Raw genomic sequence first — 20,408 nt, 5'->3', positions numbered from 1 at the left:
GTTTATGCACTGGCGCCTGTGGGGAGCAGTTCTCAGCTGGAGGCAGCTTTGTCCCTCCTCCCCCCTGGGGACAGTCTGGAGAATATGGGGCTGTGAAGACTTGGTTGGTTGGTTGTTTGGTTGGTTGGTTGGCTGGTGGGTGGGTGGGTGGAGGGATGGTGCTGGCATGCAATGAGAAGAGCAGAGTGGCTGCTGAGCACCCCACTGTGTGCCGGGGAGCCCTAAACAGGAGCATGAAGCTAGGGAAGTTCTGTGCACTGCTGAAGAGACCCTGCCTCAGGACACCCTGAAAACCTGAAAAATAAGGTATAGACTTTTTTAAGCCAAGGCTTTTCTCAGGAAGAAAGAAAGGTATCAATGTCCACCTCCTGCCTTGTGGGCTAACGTGAGGATCCAATGGTGTTACCGATGTTGACCGGTGACAAGTCCTTGCTTCCCCAGTGTTGAAGAATAACACCGAGGCAAGGTCAGAGTAGAAATTAGAAGTTTATTAAAGGACAGCAGAAAAGACTTCTCCCGGAGGAAGAAGGGGACCCAAGAGGTGGAATCCATGGAAGTGCGGTTGTCTCCCCTTTTTATAGTTTTGGTGATGGAATGTAACAAGTAATCTGGGCAGGAAGGACTTCATTAACACTTCTTTGGGATGGGCTATCTCCCAATCTGTTGGGGGCTGTTTCCTGGGTTCCATTAACATTCCTCTGGGGTGGACTTTGGCCTAGGGCCTTTCCATTCCATGAGTTGTCCTGTGTTTCCTGGAATCATTCTCAGCATGGCCTCCGTTTTAGATTTCACTCAGTATTAGACCCGATTTACCTAACTACACCCCATCGACAGCACATATCTGTGACAGTTACTGCATGTTTATGACCTTGAGCCCCTTTCTGTGCATGCCCTTCTCACCCCTTGTAATGCCCTGAGATTCTAACCTAGCCCTCCACTCCAAAGGGAAAGGCTAGCTCATTTAAGCATCCACGCTTCCTGGCAGTGACTGACACATTGCCTTGAGTGTCTGACAAACATGTATCTCCTGCTACAGCTTCCAAGGGCACCTAACCAGAACAGGAGTTGACAAATTTGCTCCATTTGGATTTTCACTTTCAGAGTGAGAAGCAGAGAGGCAGTAGAACCTCAGACCTATGCGTGGTGTCATCAGAATTGAAAATACAAAATGAACCATCCCAAAACTCTTGGTCAAAATGTTAAGGACTGGTCAGACCACAGAGAAGTCAGGACACAGGAAATGGGACTGATAAATACCCCATGTGCTGAGGTTATTTGATGTGAAGAAGGGGCTTTGATCTTTTTTCTGCTTCTTTGTGCTGGAAAGAACAGGATCTTGGGCCCCAGAAGAACTGGTTTGGATTTCACCTGAGCCACTTCTGGCTGCATAATTCCAGAACGTTCTTTAAGACCTCTGAGGCTTGTCTATGCCCCGGTTTCCAATCAGGATCCCTCCCTCACTGAAGTGTCCCCCTGCAATCACACAACAATGCCACCATTGAAGTGGTGTTGGTCTCTTGGGAGGTTGGCACTTGTGTCTCTGGGTAGTTGCAGTTCACATGCATTCGATCATTTTTAGGTGTGTTGAGAACTGGGCTGGATCTCTCTGCTACAAAGGGCTCCAGGGAGGGATGGCATTTTGTCCTGTCACCTCCTCCAGCCGCCCTGTAAAGTACGGTATCCCAAGGCTACGATGGTACTTAGGTGCTCAGTAATGGTGCCCATCATGTCACCAGGTGTCAGAGAGGTGAGGTAACTCAGTCAAAGCCACAGGATGGCAAGTGGCTTCTGAGGGACAGAGGCATGCAGCGTCTTGGGGGGCTCTGGGAATGCCACCGGCAGAGGAGCATGTGCTGAGGAGGAGAGCTGTGATTTCCACTGCACTCCAGCAGGGTCCACATGGGTGGTCAGGCAGCCTTAGTGGTGACCCAGGTCACATGTAAACAACCCAGTGAGGGGCTGGGGATATGGCTCAAGCGGTAGCGCACTCGCCTCGCATGCATGCGGCCCGGGTTCGATCCTCAGCACCACATACCAACAAAGATGTTGTGTCCGCCGAGAACTAAAAATAAATATTAAAAATTCTCTCTCTCTCTCTCTCTCCTCTCTCACTCTCTCTTTAAAAAAAAATATATTAACAACCCAGTGAGGCTGGGAAAATGCACCCCTCCCCTTCCCAGCAGCTGCTTTGTCAGGCACTGGGGATGTGTCGCCCCCCCCACCCCCAGGCAGGGACTGTGATGTGCAGCTGGCCCTCAGTGGCATGGATTGTGGACAACCTGGCTGTGGCAGCTGCAGCCCATGATTGCCACGCTGCCCTGAATGGCGGCTGTGGTTCCAGCTATTGTCTTTCAGCCCCTGTTTGTCCCCACCAGCTCTGCCATTCTCTTTTTTAAAGCTAAGTCTTGGCTTCACTAAACAATAGCTGAATGGAAGCACTTCAGTTCACAGAAATGTCATTTAGATCATTCATTGGCAACTAACCTGAGGTCTTTGAAGTTTGGAGAACACGGGTGGGATGTCCTCAACCACTTCTGCACCACGATTATTATTGTTACAATATCTACCTATTTAATATGTCTTTCCCTAGTTCATTTTTTCTTCACTTAAGTAAATTTAATTCAAACAGAGACTTTTGACCATATATAATTGCGGCCCAGCCTGGGGAAATTTCTATTATAAGAAATGAGACGCAAATGTTAGATTGGTGCTTAGGAAATCTTTCCACTGGGTAAGATTCCAGTGGAAGTCCTCTCCTGGAAGTCCTCTGAAAGGGAATTAAAAAGGGAGGGACTTCACAACTATGGATCCACCGCAATTTTAACACCATGGCCAAGCACCGCATAAACTCATCTGGAGTGATAATGAGAGCAACCAACAACATTTCCTGCATCTACCTGCCCATCAGGAGTCTTTTGTCTGTATTAGCCCGGCTGCTCCATGACTGGCTGGATTTGTCCATTTCGTAGATGGGAAAACTAAGTTTCAGAGAGGGAACCGAACTTATCAGGGGTGACAGAGCCCATAGATGACAAAGAAAGGATTCAAATCCAATTCATTGTAAACTAAAAGATGTTCAAGAAGGTCCACAATTGTAGTAAATGATAATATCCTTAAATTTATACTAAGCACACATTATGCAAAGGAAATAATGTAAGAACTCTTTTTCCAAGTAGTTAATGGCCATGTGTCCTTGGCCATCTCCATGGACAAACCAAGGAGGTCAGAGAGGCTCCCTCTGACTCCACGTGGGCCTGGGAAGGATCAAATGTGCAGAGGCCAGAGGGCCTCACCCTGCTATGCAAAGAAGAGGCTTCTTAGAGTCCCCACATTGTCTTAAAATTCAGCTTGTTAAAATGACACATTCCAAAACCTACCTTTCCTGAAGCCTCAAGTTTCAATCTGTAAAACTCATTGCTCTATTTATAAATTGAGTTATTTTATGGGAAGAGAAACACAGTCACTCTGCTTGTTCTACAAATGTGAACTAACTCAACCAAGATAGTTTAAGGCATCTTAGTAAGTACTTACAAACTCAGTTAAATCTACTTGAATATTTGAAATGTCTTTATAAATTGAGAATACCTGATTTTAAGTACTTTTATTACTGACAAGGTAGTTTTAAATTCTAGCAACCAAACTTTAACAATTTTTGTAAATCACATAAAGTAAATGTATAGAGAGAGATAAATACAGAAAAAATCAATTTCTCGTGCACAGTTTAAATGCTTTACAAATGGAGTTGATTCAAATGCTTTTCAAACGGAGTTAAAATGTGTCTTGACTATTGTAACTTAAAATTGAAAGTCCAAAATCAATTATTTAAAAATCAATGTTTAAATTGAAGCCACATAGTCAGTCCATCAACACCCCTACTATGCCAGAGTCTCTTAAACATTAAGAATACTGAGATTAGTCTCAATTTAACTGCAAAATAATTAATAGTACAGGTGTTTGTTTTACTTGGTTGCTTCTGACTATATCTCTTACTTCTTACCTGCTAACTAAAAGGCAAGGGAGGTGCCGAGGTGCTATCTGTCTCCGATGGGCTGAGATGATCGTTAAAAGCTGTGGAACCCAAGGACAGTTGCCCTAGCTTGGAAATTCGAGACCAGAAAGTGTCTGAGATCCATGTGCTCTGGGGCCATTTTGTCCAAGACAGAGAGACCCGGAAAGCTTTGGATCCACAGCGCCTGTGAAGTTGGCGTGGCAGTCTTTAACCCCCAGCATCCTTCAGTTCCTGGCCTTTCACTGATGGACATGGTAGCTGGGACGGGCACCCACAGCCCACACATCCTTAGTTCCCCTGGGGAGTTTGGCCACATTCGAACACCTTGCCCACTGAATGCCCCATTTTTCTTATTATCTCTAGCAGTTCTCACAATAACCCTCCAAGATGAGGACACTTGTTGACATTCTGCACACGAGAAAATGAGGTTTGGAGAAGTTGACTTTCCAATATAATGAACATCTGGGAGATGATGCTGAGACTCGGCCAGTGTCCACAGAGTAGAATTCTTCGTTGGATTCTTTCCCTTTTCCTCTCAGTCTCATGATTCTTTTCCTGTCTCAGGCTCCCTTTCATTGTCAGTAATCTTTCTTTTACACACACCTTCCTGGGCTGCCACTCTACCTGACAGCTTCATATTTAAACCTTTTACATTTTCTCAGAGGAGAAAAAAAGTGAGAGCTTTAAAAATCTAGCTAACAATAGGTCTGACTGTGCTAATGAAATCTGACATGGGAATCAAATGTCAGGAGAAATGACAACGTTATTTCAATTCTCCTAAAATGAGAAGCAAGCATATTTGTGTCCTTGCAGTCACCACCTTTTATATTGGCTTCTTTTTATTCCTCAGAAAATTATGAGAAAAAAATAACCTGCTTTAGATTTATAGAAGAGTGATAAATATCACACTGGATTACGGGCTGTTAATTTGGCAATGACAGAGTTTTATAAGGGCTCAGGATGACTCTATCTTGGCCATTATGAATTGTTTTTTATTAACACCATTTTTCTTTTTCATACAGACAGATAAGCTTAAAGGACTTACGTGGGGTAAGTAGCAATTTTGTCCTGGGAAACAAAAAGGGAATTCGTGTGCATGAGGTGTCCACAATGAGCAAGATTCTCTCTGGGTACCTTATCATACTTTGTTCTTGTGGTAGCCATGCTCAGAATGAATGATCCCCCTGCTTTAAAGATGAGAAACCTAAGTTAAACAGGTCATGATCCAGAGGGTAGACGCAGACCCTCCTCTACCCCATGGTCATTCAGTGTTGACGGATGCAGTGGGAACATGCCCCCTTCCCACAGGAAAAACACGAAACCTCCCTCCTGGATTCCAACCTCCACCGCACAGAAATGAGGTGTTGGCAGCTGTAGACTCTACACTGCTTGATCTTCACAGGGAAAACAGGACTGCAGAGTGGCAGACAGATGAGATTCAGAGCCTCACCAATCTAGGTGTGAACCCTGCTCTGCCCCCTACTAGGGTTTATGAAATTTGGCAAATGCCCCACACACCAGGAAGAGAGGGACACATTTCTGTGCAAAGTTGTGATAAAGTCAAAGTAAATACACAAATGGCCAAGGAGCCAGTAGAGGCTCAACTAGGACATGAGGCAGGATGGCACAATCACAGAGCCCTCCAAGGCTCATGTCCTTAAGTTCCCAAAGAGGAAGTTCCTTAAGAAGGCGATGGGCCCTGTGACTGATGAAAAACTTCCATCCACCGGCAGGAATGGCCTTACCTTGCTCACATTGGACTCCTAAGGGGCTGAGTTCTTGTCTGGTATTTGCCCTATACCTCCGCTAGACCATAAAGGTCCGTTTACTTCCTTCTTTTCTTTGTATTTGTTGCTTTTTTGAGAATGCAAACATCATTAGTCACACGTCCAGTTTGTCACTCGAACAAGACATTTAGTACCTTTAGTCCCTAAAATCCACAAAGGAACCATGTCAAGAAGGATCACATATATCAGTAATGGATGAGATGAGTGTGGTACCATAGAGGACTTCTCCATGCTCTGCCCTTCTGGGAGTCACGGGAGTTCCTGAGCACCCCTGAGAAGGAGCAGCAGGTCACTGTGCTCTTGCTAGGGGACCCTGCACATCTAAGGTACCTGAACCCAGAACTCTGCCTCTAGATTGGGTTTCTGTGCCTCAAGTAGAGGCTGGCTGCCACTCAAGATGACTTCAAGTCTATAACACAAAGATCAGTCTCACAGGACATGTGCCCCCTCCAATCACCAGCGAGCAAGAAGGAAATGGGGAGGCAGCAGGAAGCGTGCAGAGCTGTTGGTTCTCCTTGCCTCTTTGGCTGGCTTCTGTTGGAAGACGGCGTCCTCTGAAGAACAGGATCTAATAGAAATACTCATTCTTGCATAAGTTTTGCCAACCTGCTTCTGCATTGTTTGTCTAGGCTGAGATTCAAGGTCATTTCTCCATTGCAAAAGCCCATCCAGGAGGCAAATGCCATGTGTGTGTGCACATGAAGTGATTGCTTAATTATGTCTTGCAAAGTAAAATATATTTCAGCAGAAATGATGTGCTGACTCAGATGCACATGGCCCTCTGTAGTTTTCAAAGTGAATAGAGAATCATAGTCTCACCTCATCCCTACAAAGCCCTGAAAGAAAACATGAAGACAGAGGGGTGACAAACTGCCAATGTCCACAGATGGCAGAAGACAGGCCAGTCCCTGAAATCGCCAAGCCCAGGTCTACTCCCCAGAGTCCTGACTCTCTGCCTTAAAAATTAGAGGGACAGCCTGAGCTAAAGTAAAAAGAAAAGAGAGGAAGGAGATACTAAGGAAGGAAGAAAGAAAAGAAGGAAGGAAGGGAGGGAGCGAGGGAGGGAAAGGAGAGGAGGGAGCAAGAGGGAAGGAGGATGGACAGCAGGAGGTGACATTTCTCTCTCACTTGAATATGCTGATTTTCTAACAACAAAAAAAGTTAAAGTAGAAAAACAAGAGATACTGCACTTTTCTAACTGCATTGATTTTAAATTCAGAGCCCTCAAGCAAAAAGTTGACTGGGTCTCAGTGAGATAAAACAACTGCTCTCCCAGAGGAAGCTCCTCCTCTGCTCTTACCTTCTGCCTCCCTCTCCTTTGACAGCGGAGAGCTCCTGCCTCTGAGTGAGCACTGCTAACTGCCAGGTTCAAAGTCCTGGGGAGGCCTCACCAGGGAGCCTTCTAAACCACTGGTTAGAATGCATTCGTGGCCCTTTGTTCTTGGCCATGGATTTGCTTTGATTTGCTCTCCTAATGAACAGTTTGTCCTCCTTCCAGAATCCTAGGGGTACCATGGTCTTTAAAACAAAAGTTCTGTTTGCTGGCTTCAGACAAGACATAGGATGCCCCTGTGAGCAAACTGTTGCTGCAGGTTTCTTATCTATCTGTGGAGCAAATGTGAGTTGGCAGAGCTGGGCTTGGGCCAGCTTAGCTGCAGGATGGCTATGGGAACATGGGCAGATGGCATCACCTCTTTGGATCTCCTCTGTAAGCCAAGGACATTTTACATTTTCTCTACTTCAAGGACATTAAATTATTCCTTTAATAATTTGATGCTGAGTTAAATACCATCCTCATTTCACCAAAAATGTCTGCACATATTTATAGAGAAAAACCACTTTTATTTCAAAAGTTTCACAAACCTCATTAGAGTACCAATGGCCTTCTCATCCCATAGGTTAAACAAGTTCCTATGAAACTGACACCTGAGGTCATCTCCAGGTGACTCAATACACGAACCAAACTTCACATAATTATTCGTGGTCAAACATGCCTTTCAGCAAATATCATACAGATTCTACTGTAAAGATTCTTGCTTCTTCAAGAGCTCACTGTGGTGAGGGATACCAGTCCAATAAATGTGGACATTTTCATAACAAAGGACAGTCAGGAACTCTGACACTTTTAAGGAAAGAAAGAGAAAGGAAATGTTTGGGAAGATAAATGGCTGTGTTTAAAAAGAATAATGCAAGTATCTTCTGCTTATTTTTAAAAAAAACATTTCAGAACAGAAGTATACAGAAAAGATTACTCATAGCCTTATCACCGAAACACAATCTCTGTTGGTATTTTATATCTCTTTGAACTGTTTTTTGCCTACACACACATGTACGATGAAGACGTACTAGCATGTAAATGCATGGGGGGCCTAGCTTTTATCCTGGACTCCAGTGCTCCGCCGAGGCGTGCTCCCAGTGCCCCCCCCCCCAGTCCAGCCTACATCACTACTTCAGATGCCTTCATCAGAGTTCAATAAGCAAGGAACACACCAAAGTTAACCATTCTTATTTATCTGGACGTGTGATGCTGCCCAGCTGTATGACACTGTGAGTCATGAGGCTGAACACCTTATACCTGAGCTTGGTCCAGAGTTCAGGTTGTTTCTTGGAAATAGTCTCATTGAGGCAATTGTTGCAATAGGAATAAAGCATGTCTAAGACCCTTGAAATTAAATTGGTTTTTGTTCAGTTAAATTACTTTCCAGTTGGTTTTTGTTCAGTCTTTTGGAGAATTATGGATTTTTTAAAACTCTATACTAACAAAATTTTTTTCAGAATTCTATTTTTTAAAAAATTTATGCTAACAAAATTCTTCCTGAAATTCTACTATAACCAATTTTTTTAAAAGCACAGATAGTATTATATTAAATTCTGTAACACAGAATGTCACTCAATGGTTGTTTTTTTTTTTTTTTTTTTAAATACAGGTCCTTGAAGCAGGAGAAGGTAAATTCTTTACCTTAACTTTCTTTCCCTACTGCCATTAGGATGTGCTGTTTCTAGATCTCTAGTCATAATTTACAAGCATTGTAACTGAAGCCCAGGATGTAAGATACGTGCACATGGTGAAGGGATCAGAGGGGCCTAGGACCTCACAGTCCACTCAGCGTCCTCTGGTCTAAGCAAGGAAATTTATATCTGGGTTAAATAAGAGGTCTTTCTTCAGCCTAGGTATTACCAAAAGGAGTCACATTGTCACCCCTGCCACTGGGCAAAGAGACCTTGGTGTCCCTGCCACAACACACACACACACACACACACACACTCTCACACACACACACATTAGAGTTTCCAATGACATCTACATCCCAGTAATAATAATCATAAATTATTTGCATGAAAATCTGGTCATTTGAGTTAGCTTCTAACAGTCCTTGATCACTTTCAACATTTTCAGAGAGGCATGCAGTCTGACACCCACTAAGTGGCAGGATATGGAGCAGGCAGTGCCTGATGTCCACCTTTGTTTGAAATGCCATCCATTTTGAATGATAAAATATGTTCAGAGGCAAAATATGTTCTGGCCCAAAGAGGGAACCAGAGACAAGTGCCCATCCTCTGGGGGTCTCAAGTCTGCTCTTCAGTATATAATGAGGAAGTTAAATCCAAAGAGGGGCCTACCTGATTTTGTGACATCCCACAGATCCCCGATGGAGCAATGGGGATTTCATGGACAATTTCAAATAATTTTAAAACTTAATGAAAGCATGTCCTTCCCTGCAGTAAATTTCAACATGCAAACTCAGGTGTCGTTGCACCAGGCTCCAGTGGTCATCAGCACAAAATGTGACATGGTTCAGCTCAAGAGGGCCAGAAGCTCTGGGTGGCTGTTGATGGCACAGAATGAATTTCTGGGATGTGTTATTAATGGACCAGTCAGTAGCTCCAATCACATTTCAAGTAATCACAGTCGTTCAATCAAAGACTTTTAGTTTGTGACCAACCTTGGACACAGAACAAAGTAACATCCTAAAACAGTGTCATCAGTGTCTGCATGCTTCCCTGGCTTCATTACCTACAGTCACAACTGGGAGAGGGTTCATGGAATTTCATATTCAGGAGTAGTCTGTGCTCTTGGTAATTCTGGATGGCTAGTTAACTCCATCCATGATAAAAAGGAAATCATTAGCAGCCACACCAATGGCATATGTAATTACTAACTAACTCCAATGAGTATGTTTGTAGAGCTTTTTTAAAGTTGATGATCAATGAGAAAACATAGCCCTGGTGTGACCACCTGGGAACTGCCAGTCAATACCAGAGTCCTGGAAACTCCCCTCCCTTTTGCAGGAAGGGTCTGAGAACACAGGTGTCTTGTGCTAGCACTGGGCTACCTGTCCCCTGCATCACCCAGAGCAGTCCTCTGGTTTAACTTTCTTCTCACTAAGAGCTCAGCTCAGAGCTCATCTCTCAGAAGGTCTGCTTGGGCCCCATAATCACTCTGGATCCAAAGTAGAGCTTTACTTACTTCCTGTCACTCACACTGTGTGAAATGCGAGCATTGAGGCATTGCATGCCTAGTTCCCATCACCTTTCCTTGGAATGTAATAACCACTTCTCCCTTCTCACTGTGACCCCAGATTCTGGAAAAAGACCTATCTTATAGAAGCTATTCAGTAAATATTTGCAGAGTGATGTGAATGAATGAGAATCAAGTTAGAAGTCTTTAAACTAACTGGTGTAACATAATCCATGTAATATCTCCCAAGGCAGTACTCTGTGTTTCCAGGAAGTTTGGTAATGTGTGTTCCCAATTGTAAATGCTCAATGTAATTTTTATAGTCTCAGAGAAAAGATACCCCCAGGATCCGAGAGGGTTGTAGAGTTTGCAATGACATCTACATCCCAGTAATAATAATCAGAAATTATTTGCATGAAATTATGGACATTCGAGTTGGCTTCTAACAGTCCTTGATCACTTTCAACATGCAATCTGACCAAGTTATGTCACACCTTTACAGTTTCCCATGACAAGATGAGGCCAGCATCATCCCAGCCATTGCAAAGCCGAAACACGCGGAAGATTCCTCTTGCCCTGACCAGGTGAGGAGTCACAAAGTCCCCCTCAGGTTGCAGCTTGGGAGTAGCAAGGTGCTCTCTTGGACAATGACTACCAAGGCTCCTTGGCTTTTGATTTTGACGGCAGTGTTGAGGCATGAGGAGAACCTGTGAACTCCAACTATCATTGAATCTAATGATGTTGTTCTTTCTCTAATTTATGACTGGCCCATGTGTTAGTGAAGAGCAGGGGAAAGAATTGAATACTGACTAGATCAGATTACCTGGAATGGATGCTAATCACTCTTGGAGGAAAAGTTGGTCATTTCTAGTTATTCTCAGTTGGCGTTCACATCGGAGCCAATAATAGTCTCTTTGGAACAGAACTTCATAGTGTTAAAAATGCATTTCCAATTAGACAATCGCCTGATCAGTTTATTGTGACAGCTGTCAATTCCACTGAAGAGCTGAAGACACAAAGCCTCTGGCGAATGACTCATTACCAAGTCACTTTAACTTAATAGTGGCTTGTTCAAAAACCAAGACCTCCACAAAGTCGCTGCTGCGAGCCCACTTCCCAATCCCATCCTGGCCAGGGACCGACCTCGGTTCCCGCCACTCCCTGCACACACTGCTCAGCTCCTGCTCAGCTTAGAACCAGACTGAATCGGGAGCTCGCTGGGGCTAGCCTTTTATTCTGTCTTTATTCAGTGGGACAGAGTAGAACTCTGGTTGAGCAGGACCTACAGGAGTGAGACCCGTGCCGCCATACCAGTGAGCAGTGTGACTTGGCCAGCATCTCAGTCCCACTTGGGAAGCTCCGAGCAGAACCAGGCATAAAGTAAGAGCCTGGTCAACACCAGCTCTCAGTTCTGTGGACAGGCCTGCACATGGCACCACACGCCATGACGCCACACGCCCCTTCCCTTCTCCCTGTCACATCCTCACCTTGTCCGACTTGGTGCCTTTACCAACATGTTCTCGCCCCTTAGCTCGTGGGTGCTGGGACTGTTGCTCTATCCCCCTTCCAGGGCATTTGCTATTCGACCCCCTGATGTGATACAACATCAAACAGAACACCCTTCCTTCACATAACTTTCTAAGAGAAAAATGTATCATTATGGTGAAAAGATAATGAGCTTTCATTCAGATGTATACCTGTTGTGGTTGGTTGATAGGTTTTGGCTTACTTTATTTGCTTATTTAATTTATTTCACAAAGTCTCCTGATTCTGGCATAATTGCCTTTCTTAGAGTTATTTCCCAAACTGACTCTAAATGTTGGTGTTACTCAGTTTATCTGAGGCTCTTTTTTTTTTGTCCCTAGAGACCTATGCAATCTCAGACATCTCAGTGCCCAATGTCAAGCCATGTTGATAATCCACCTCCCTCCAGCTTCTGCCCAGACCTCCTCTTCTGGCTCCAGACCTGCACATCAGTGTTCTTTAGATAGTTCACAAGCATCACAGCTGATTCTGTGGAAATTAGCTCTTCATTTCTACTCCCAGTCCCAACCAGCAATGTCTTCCTGCAGACTTTCTCGCCTCAGTCCTGGTGAACTTTCTTCCCATTGTCTCTCTTCCCATCCAGTCCATTCCCAACTCCCAAAATCCTACTCCACCATATGTCTTGAGTCTCCCTATGTCTCCCCTTCCTCCCCAGCTCTCGAAGGCAGACCAGGGCCATCAGCTCCTCTCTGCACTGCTGTGATAGACTTCTGATGACTCCCAGAATCCCCAGGCCCTCTTCCAAGGCAATGCTGTCCGTTAGTGACCTTTCCCTGCTCAGGGACGTGTGCTGGGCACACCTTCTCCACAGTGTGTACCAGGTGTGCTCTGATTACAATGCAAGTGTGTCTCCCCTGCAAGAGGCCAGCTCTCCCAGGGCAGAGAGCATGTGCATTCATGTTATTGTCGTCAAACACATCACACATCTAGAAAGTGCTCAACGTGTGTTTGTTAAATGAAAGAATTGTGACTTTTATCTTAGTTTTAGTTGTGTTATTTTGGTATTTTTTTTCTTCTGACCTTATAAAGTCTGTACTTAAGAACTAGAATATCCTCAGAGGATATTCCTCCTCTTTCAATATTTCCTAAAAATTCTGGAAAATTAGAACAATCTGGCTGCTTGTTATTTCCTCAGACATTTAACAGAAGTGTCCACTGGCTCTCAATAGAGGGACCCTGGTTTCAACAGTGGAGAGCCTGGATGGCAGAAGTCTGACCCTTGGTACAGCACACTGTGGTGGCCGAAGGGTCTGCTGGCATTTTCTTGTACAAAGCAAGCTGGAAGGCCCCGCGGGCTTCCCTGGGGGTAACAAAAACCCAGATCCATACCCAGGTGATTTCAATCAGTGCTAGAAAAGGGTCAAGTTCCAGATAATTAACCCAGAGGCTCTTTCAGTCAATAGCACACGCCTTGGAACAGAGCGCATACCATGAAATCAGATTTAACTGTCTTAGCACCTGGAGCTCCTGTCCACAGATGCTGACCACAATACAAAATGAGCCAGAAAATTCGAGCAAGGTGCTAAGGGAAGCCGCTAACTGCTGCCTTGGAGCCTCTGTCTTGTGTTTAGAAATGCTTATTGCTATTGTGATGTCTCACAGCCTTCTAATCCCTTTTTCTTTATGGAACTCCCGATAATAGTCAATATCATTTTCTCACCCAGCTCACATTTCAAGATGGAATGAGACCTCTGTACTCTTCTTCCCAGCTAGAGCTGACTCTCAGTGGGTGAGCAGTTTCTATAGAATAGGAGCCCAACCAGCCAAGTATTAATTTCTATGACTAAGTACAAGGCAAGTCAAACTCACGACTTTAAAAAGTAAAAAAAAAAAAAAAAAAAAAAAAAAAATCTGATGTGTGCTCACTGCAGTGACCTGGGAAGAACTTCTGTGGATCAGTGTTTGCATTTCATATCTAATATTTGCTGGCCTTGGATGAGGAGGGGAAGAGCCAGCCTCTGGTTGCCATAGAAAACCAACAATTCTTCTAGCCTATTCAGTAAAATATGAAGTGCTTTAATGCAGTTTCAGCCGTTACCATTGACCTTGCCCCTGGATGGAGTGTGAACACCATAGGAAAGTCTAACATGCTATCATTTTCTCCAGCTCTTCATTTGTGCGAAGCCACGACAATCTGCAAGACAGAGGTAAGTGCACTTTAAGATTGTGAAATAAGCAGGTAAGGCATCATACTATGATATTCCTGCACATGAATTAACTTTTGTGAACCTCACAGTCACTGAACTCACGTGCACAGAAGTGATCAGCTCCTTTTCAGTGACTGATAATATTTCTTTGGATGAATACAACTATTTAAATTCATAAGTATAATCACTGAAGTCGTTTCCAGTGTTTTCCTTTTATGAACATTATGTTATGAACATTATTGTAAATGTCTTCATTGATGAATCATTTCTTTTTTATTAAAGAGAAGTTGCTGGACCTTAAAACGTGTCTCTTTAATTTCCTCAAATGTATTGTCCATGGCAGATGGATCAAAGCAACAGTCCCCCATTCTCTCCAACAGTTGATTTTGATGAATAATTGTCCCAGTCCTTTGGGTGTGATAGTCATTTACCTAAAAGCAATCTAGAAAATGGAAAAAATGCAACTGACCCCTCTGACAGATCAACTGTATAGAGAAAACTCACAAGGGCCCGTGCACAAGTTCAGAACAGCACGCAGACACAGCAGCCGTGACAGTTGGAGGTGGGCTTTGACATTATGAGTATCCTTTTTCCCAAACTAGAACTTCCATGTGCCTCTGCCTTTCTTTCTTCGCTTCCAACAACAGCGTTATGCTGCAGGAAGCTCACCCCAGGGGTACAGTGGGGAGCTGAGGGGCACTGCTGACCTTGGTCCAGTTCTGCCTCTCTCCCTACAGTGGGCCACCTTTGAGCAAGTTCACCCTCCCCATCCATAAAGTTCAAGTAATTCGTATTCCTGTGGATGTGATGTACACACACACACACAGCCCTCAGCCCTCTCTAGACCCTGTCTGCTTTTGTGCATTCCCTTCTTTCTCTCTACCACTGACCTCAGTAGACTTCCCACTTCCTCTCTGGTCTCCTCCTTTCACTTCTGCTCTAAGCCATCTGGGATTCCGTTTTCCCATTCTAAGATCAAGATGAACTCATTTCCCCTACTCTACAGAAAGCTGTGATTAACACAATGGAGTCGTCCCTGGGAATCCCAGGGATTGGCTGTCAGGAACAGTATAAGATGAATAGATTGGCACGTCTCGGGGGAAAGTCCAGGGACTGAGCAGGCCCAGGAAGGGCATCCCTAATGGGGGTTGCAGTGATATGAAGCAGAACCACGACTTAGAGAGGAATCCAGAGTCTTAGCTTGAAAAACCATGCCAGGTTTGGTGGCACACGCCGATAATCCCAACAACTTGGGATGCTGAGGCAGGAGGATTGCAATTTCAAAGCCAGCCTCAGCAACCTAGCTGTCTCAAAAGAAAACAGAAAGGACTGAAGATGTGCCTCAGTGGTAGAGCACCCCTGAGTTCATCCCCAGCACCAAAATAATAATTTAATTAATTAAATAAAATAAAATCATGCATAATACAAAGTAAAAACCAATACAAGAATGAAAAGGTAGTGTTAAAGAGGGGACTGGCCTTATCCAGCTGTGGGTAGATCATAGGACTGGGATCTTGTAGCTAGTTCTCATCTCATCTCAGAGGAAGCAAGGTTCTTTAAAGAAGTCTGGACTGAGCAGGGGAAACGCTTTAGCCTCCACTGTTTCCTCTTTCAGTCAACAGACCTGGATTCATATCCAATATTGGGGTAGGTCCTAGGGAGGCAGAGCAGAGGCCCACCTGCTGACCTGTGCTTAAGTGCATGTGAAACTCCTCCACCAACTCGCTGTGTGTTCATTCTCCTGAGGAAAAACCCCATCTGGGTCACCGGTCCTTGGAAAGGTTGGATGTGCAGAAAACACTCCCCACCCCACCTAGCAGAGCCTCTCAAGCACACGGCTTCAGCTTACACATCTCAAGGATGGACATTCACAGACACCAGTGAAATCTACATCTCTGTGGACATGAGGTTGTTGTCCTTGTCTTACACCTGGGACAAGAATTTGGGAAAGTTTAGTTCAGTCACTGGTAAACATGCTTGTTCTCATCAATGAGTTCAAGCCAAACTTCATAGAGAGTGATCCACCCACCATCCAACAGTGTGCAGAATAAAAAAAAAACAAACATGATTTGACATGTTGGATGAGGGTCTAGGAATACCTGTGTATACCCCCAAATAGTATCAGTATTATTCTCTGAAGATGGAATTGTGGAAGATTTGTTTTCCCTTTTGTTTATCACTTTGTGGGGAGTGGGGGTATCATGGATTGAACTCAGGGGCACTCGACCACTGAACCACATCCCCAGTCCTTTTTTGTATTTTATTTAGACACAGGGTCTCATTGAGTTGCTTAGCGCCTCACTATTGCTGAGGATGGCTTTGAACTCACAATCCTCCTGCCTCAGCCTTTCAAGACGCTGGGAATACAGGCATGTGCCACCGCACCCAGCTTGTTTATCACTTTCGTTTACTAATTTTTAAAAAATATTATTTTACTCTTCTTTAAAGCTGATTAATATTCCATTGAATATAAATACCACATTTTCTTTATCCATTCATCTATTGAGGGACACCTAGGATGGTTCCTTAGTCTAGCTATTGTGAATTAAGTTGCTATAAACATTAATGTGGCTGTATCGCTGTAGTATGCTGATTTTAAGTCCTTTAGGTATAATTGAGGAGTGGGATAACTGGGTCAAATGCTGGTTTCATTCCTAATTTTATGAGGAATCTCCATACTGCTTTCCATAGTGGTTATACCAATTTGTAGTTCCACCAACAATGTATGAGTGTGCCTTTTCAACACATCCTCACCAATATTTATTGTTGCCTGTATTCTTGATAATTGCCATTCTGACAGGAGTGAGATGAAATCTTAGAGTAGTTTTGATTTGCATTTCTCTAATTGCTAGAGATGTTGAACACGTTTTCATATATTTGTTGATCAATTGTATCTCTTCTTCCATGAAGTGTCTGTTTAGTTCCTTAGCCTATTTATTGATTGGTTTATTTGTTTTTATGGTGTTAAGTTTTTTGAGTTCTTTATATATCCTAGCAATTAATGCTTTATCAGAGATGGATGTGGTAAAGGTTTTCTCCCAATCTGTATTAATTATTTATTAATTGTTTCCTTTGCTGAGAAGGAAATTCTTTTTAATTTGAATCCATCCCATTTATTAATGTTTGATTTTACTTCTTGAGCTTTAGGAGTCTATACTCAATGGAATATATTTCAGCTTTAAAGAAGAGTAAAATTATGGCATTTGCCAGTAAATGGGTGGAGTTGGAGACTATCATGCTAAGTGAAATAAGCCAATCCCACAAAACTAAAGGCCAAATGTTTTCTCTAATATGCCGAAGCTAATTCACAATAAGGTGGGGGGGGGGGGCACTATGGAAGAATAGCTTTACCTTAGATTAGGTAGAGGGAAGTGATGGGAATAGGAAAGATAGTAGAATGGAACAGACATTATTACTGTATGTATATATGTGACTGCATGACCAATATGATTCTGCAGCATGTACACTCAGAAAAATGAGAAATTATATTCCATCTATGTATATCAAAGTGCATAAATGCATTCTACTGTCATGTATAACTAATTAAAACAAATTAAAAATTTTTAAAAATATATAGGGTTATAAAATCAATTTAAAGTACAACATTAAATTAAAAAGTCTTCTAGTAAATGGCAGTGAAGTACTTGATTAAAATGATTTATAAGTTTTGACAGACTAAGTGGCATAAGAATTTTAAAATAAGCCAGGCACAGTGGCGCATGCCTGTAATCCCAGTGGCTTGGAGGGATCTGAGGCTGAGGCATGAGGATCATAGGTTCAAAGCCAACCCCAGCAACTTAGCAAGCCCTAAGCAACTCAGCAAGACCCTGTCTTTAAATAAAATATAAAACAAGGCTGGGGATGTAGCTCAGTAGTTCAGTGCCCCTGGGTTCCATCTCCAATAGAAAGAAAGGAAAGAGGGAGGGAGGGAGGGAAGGAAGAAAGGAATGAAAGAAAAGAAACAAAAAAAGAAAGGAAAGAATGCATTAGTGATTACTGATATCAGTATGATTTTGCAATAGGCTACCCTGCCTTGCCTGTTACTCACCACCTGCGAGGTCATTCTTGCATTTACATTGTGTCAATCTCTTCATTACTGTGACCCTCCTTTTCTAAGAGTCCTATGTCATAGGGTTGTAAAATGCAAATGCAGTGTTCCCTGTATGTGAGAAGAACCTTCCAAAGCTTAACTGCTTCCCTAATTTTATAACAAAATTGACTCCTTACTTGTAGCTGAATACATGCTCAGAATTTCATTCATTCAACAAAGACTCAAGCAGAGCTTTCCGGAGAAAATTCTGCAGCAAAGTTGTTTTGTTGAACTCATTCTCTGAACAGACTACAAGTGCATAACTGTTTCCAAACACTCTTTGTTAAGCAAGACTCTTTAAATATTCAAGCAAGGCTTGCAGGGTTGAAAAATAATAAATCAGTTGCCACAAAATCATGAAAAATTCAAAATCACTGAAACTGTTATGAATGAAACACAAACTATGTGGCAGGAAATGCTGTTAATGACTGTTTTACCTTCAAGAATGTTCTTACTGCTTCAACCCATGCTGAAAAAGCAGTTATGGTCATTTAAATAGCGAGTCTCTGCATACTGCTGCACTACAATCTAAAATAAAGTTTTGGAGCTGATCTACTCTACACCAGCATAGCTGTTAGCATTCTCTTGGTCGGGATTTGCCTGGTGTCTAGTTCTCCATGATTTTACTTAGGATTTCTCTGTTTCATTGCACTCCATGTGCAGTTAGCACATCATGGAATTTTTAAACCAACTTGCATCTGATTTTTAAAGGCTAAATTTGCATCTCTGGTATTTATTTTGATTGTGAATATTCTGGATCTATTTTATAGCATTTTGTGCCTATTTAGCCTATTTTTATTGACTTTTTAGTTTGTTTGTTTTTCCTATGATATATTGGACCCATCTCTTCTTTATACTCCCCCTTTTCTTTCTCTTTTTTGAAAGTTGTATATTCCAAATTCCATTGGTTACCTTTAACATTTTAAGTTAAAGTATGTTTGAGTTTTTAAAAACTGAAGCTGGTATTCTCTTCTCAAATAATACGAATAACTGAAAGCATTTAAGAATATGGATTCTGCATCATTTCAAAGCTTTATTATTTATAAAAGCCTTACTACTTATAAAAATTGAGAAGGAGAGGGTTTCTTTAGCCATATTCCTGGTTTTTTTTTTCATATTCCTGTTTTTAAGGTCATAAATTGGTAGGTGAAAATAATTTACTATGATAAATTTAATTGAATTGAATTTAGATTAGTTTTCTATTACAAATATTTTGATAATATAATTCCATATAACTAACACTCCTAGTCTCAACATTAAAAGCCACAGTCAATGGTACCACCAAGATGGAACTGTCCAGATATCAGTAGTAGTATTTGCTCTTCTTAGACATCTTGGAAGGAAAGTTGGCTTACTTGTAGCCGAATACATGCTCAGTTGGTTCAAGAAGCAGAGTTAATACAGATACATCCTAAATGTTATGGTAACTGGCTTATAAACATTTGCTGATGTTTTATTTAGTATTTCATCTCAAAAATTCATCAGGTTGGAAGTAGCCCATTCTTTCAAAGTTCTTGTTAATCTATTAACTAGGACTGTAATTTTGGTTATATTTTTAGACCATATTAAGACTGTAATGCTTGTAATTGTTCTTGCATTGATCGCCTTTCTTCAATTCTATGTTATTTGGTCCAGTATTTTACATACATATTTTATTCACATATTTTTAAAACTTTCAAAGTCTCGTGATTTCTGAACAGATATTCCTCACTTAGAATTACTAGCAGTTACAAATGTCTGGTTATTCCTCCTTGTACCTCACTCCATCCTTGTGATCTCAATTCAAGGAATTTCATCTTTAATTTGTGTTTACTGGAAGGACATACAATGGAAATATTATTTTGGTTGAAGTATATAGAGAAAATGGCATATCAAAACTTGGCAAGTGTGGTAGTATCTTAAATTTAAGTTCCAGGGGATAGCCTACTATATCAATGATCTTTTTTCCATTGACTACTTTAAAATGTACTTGTCTATTGAGCGTTTGAATTAACCTTCACCTAGGAGTGATTTCACAGCATCCATACATTGGTACTTGAAAAATAATAGTTCGCAGATAACAAGAAATCTTCCAATGTTAGCAGTATGAGTGTTTCATTTCTATGACTATGACAAATACCCAAGATAAACCACTTCATACATGGAAAAGGTTTGTTTTGACTTATGGTTTCAGAGATCTCAGTCCACAGTCACTTGGCCCCAACACTTTGGGCCTGTGGTCAGGCAGAATGTCATGAGGAGTGTGTGTGGTAGAGCAGGCTTCTCAGCTCACAGTGGTCAGGGAGCTGAGAGAGAGGAAGGATCTGGGTCCCAGCACTCCCTTCAAGGCATCCCCAATGACCCAACTTCCTCTAATTAGGCTGCAGCTCCC

The 20,408-nt window shown here is 42.4% G+C and overlaps 1 protein-coding gene across 1 annotated transcript in view; it reads left to right on the top strand.

Moving 5' to 3' along the window:
- Positions 1-20,408, top strand: part of CLNK (cytokine dependent hematopoietic cell linker) — a gene marked incomplete at its 5' end in the record, with an annotated part of 165,558 nt that overhangs the window by 131,916 nt on the left and 13,234 nt on the right. Inside the window, 3 exon segments of the mRNA XM_081303475.1 lie at positions 5,032-5,059; positions 10,739-10,839; positions 13,907-13,947. Of these exon segments, the coding sequence (XP_081159601.1) occupies positions 5,032-5,059; positions 10,739-10,839; positions 13,907-13,947 (170 nt within the window).

This window comes from Spermophilus citellus (assembly GCF_964194105.1).
Source record: "Spermophilus citellus genome assembly, chromosome: 8".
In the NCBI taxonomy this organism is placed as follows: Eukaryota; Metazoa; Chordata; class Mammalia; order Rodentia; family Sciuridae; genus Spermophilus; species Spermophilus citellus.
This window is presented reverse-complemented; position numbering and strand designations above follow the sequence as displayed.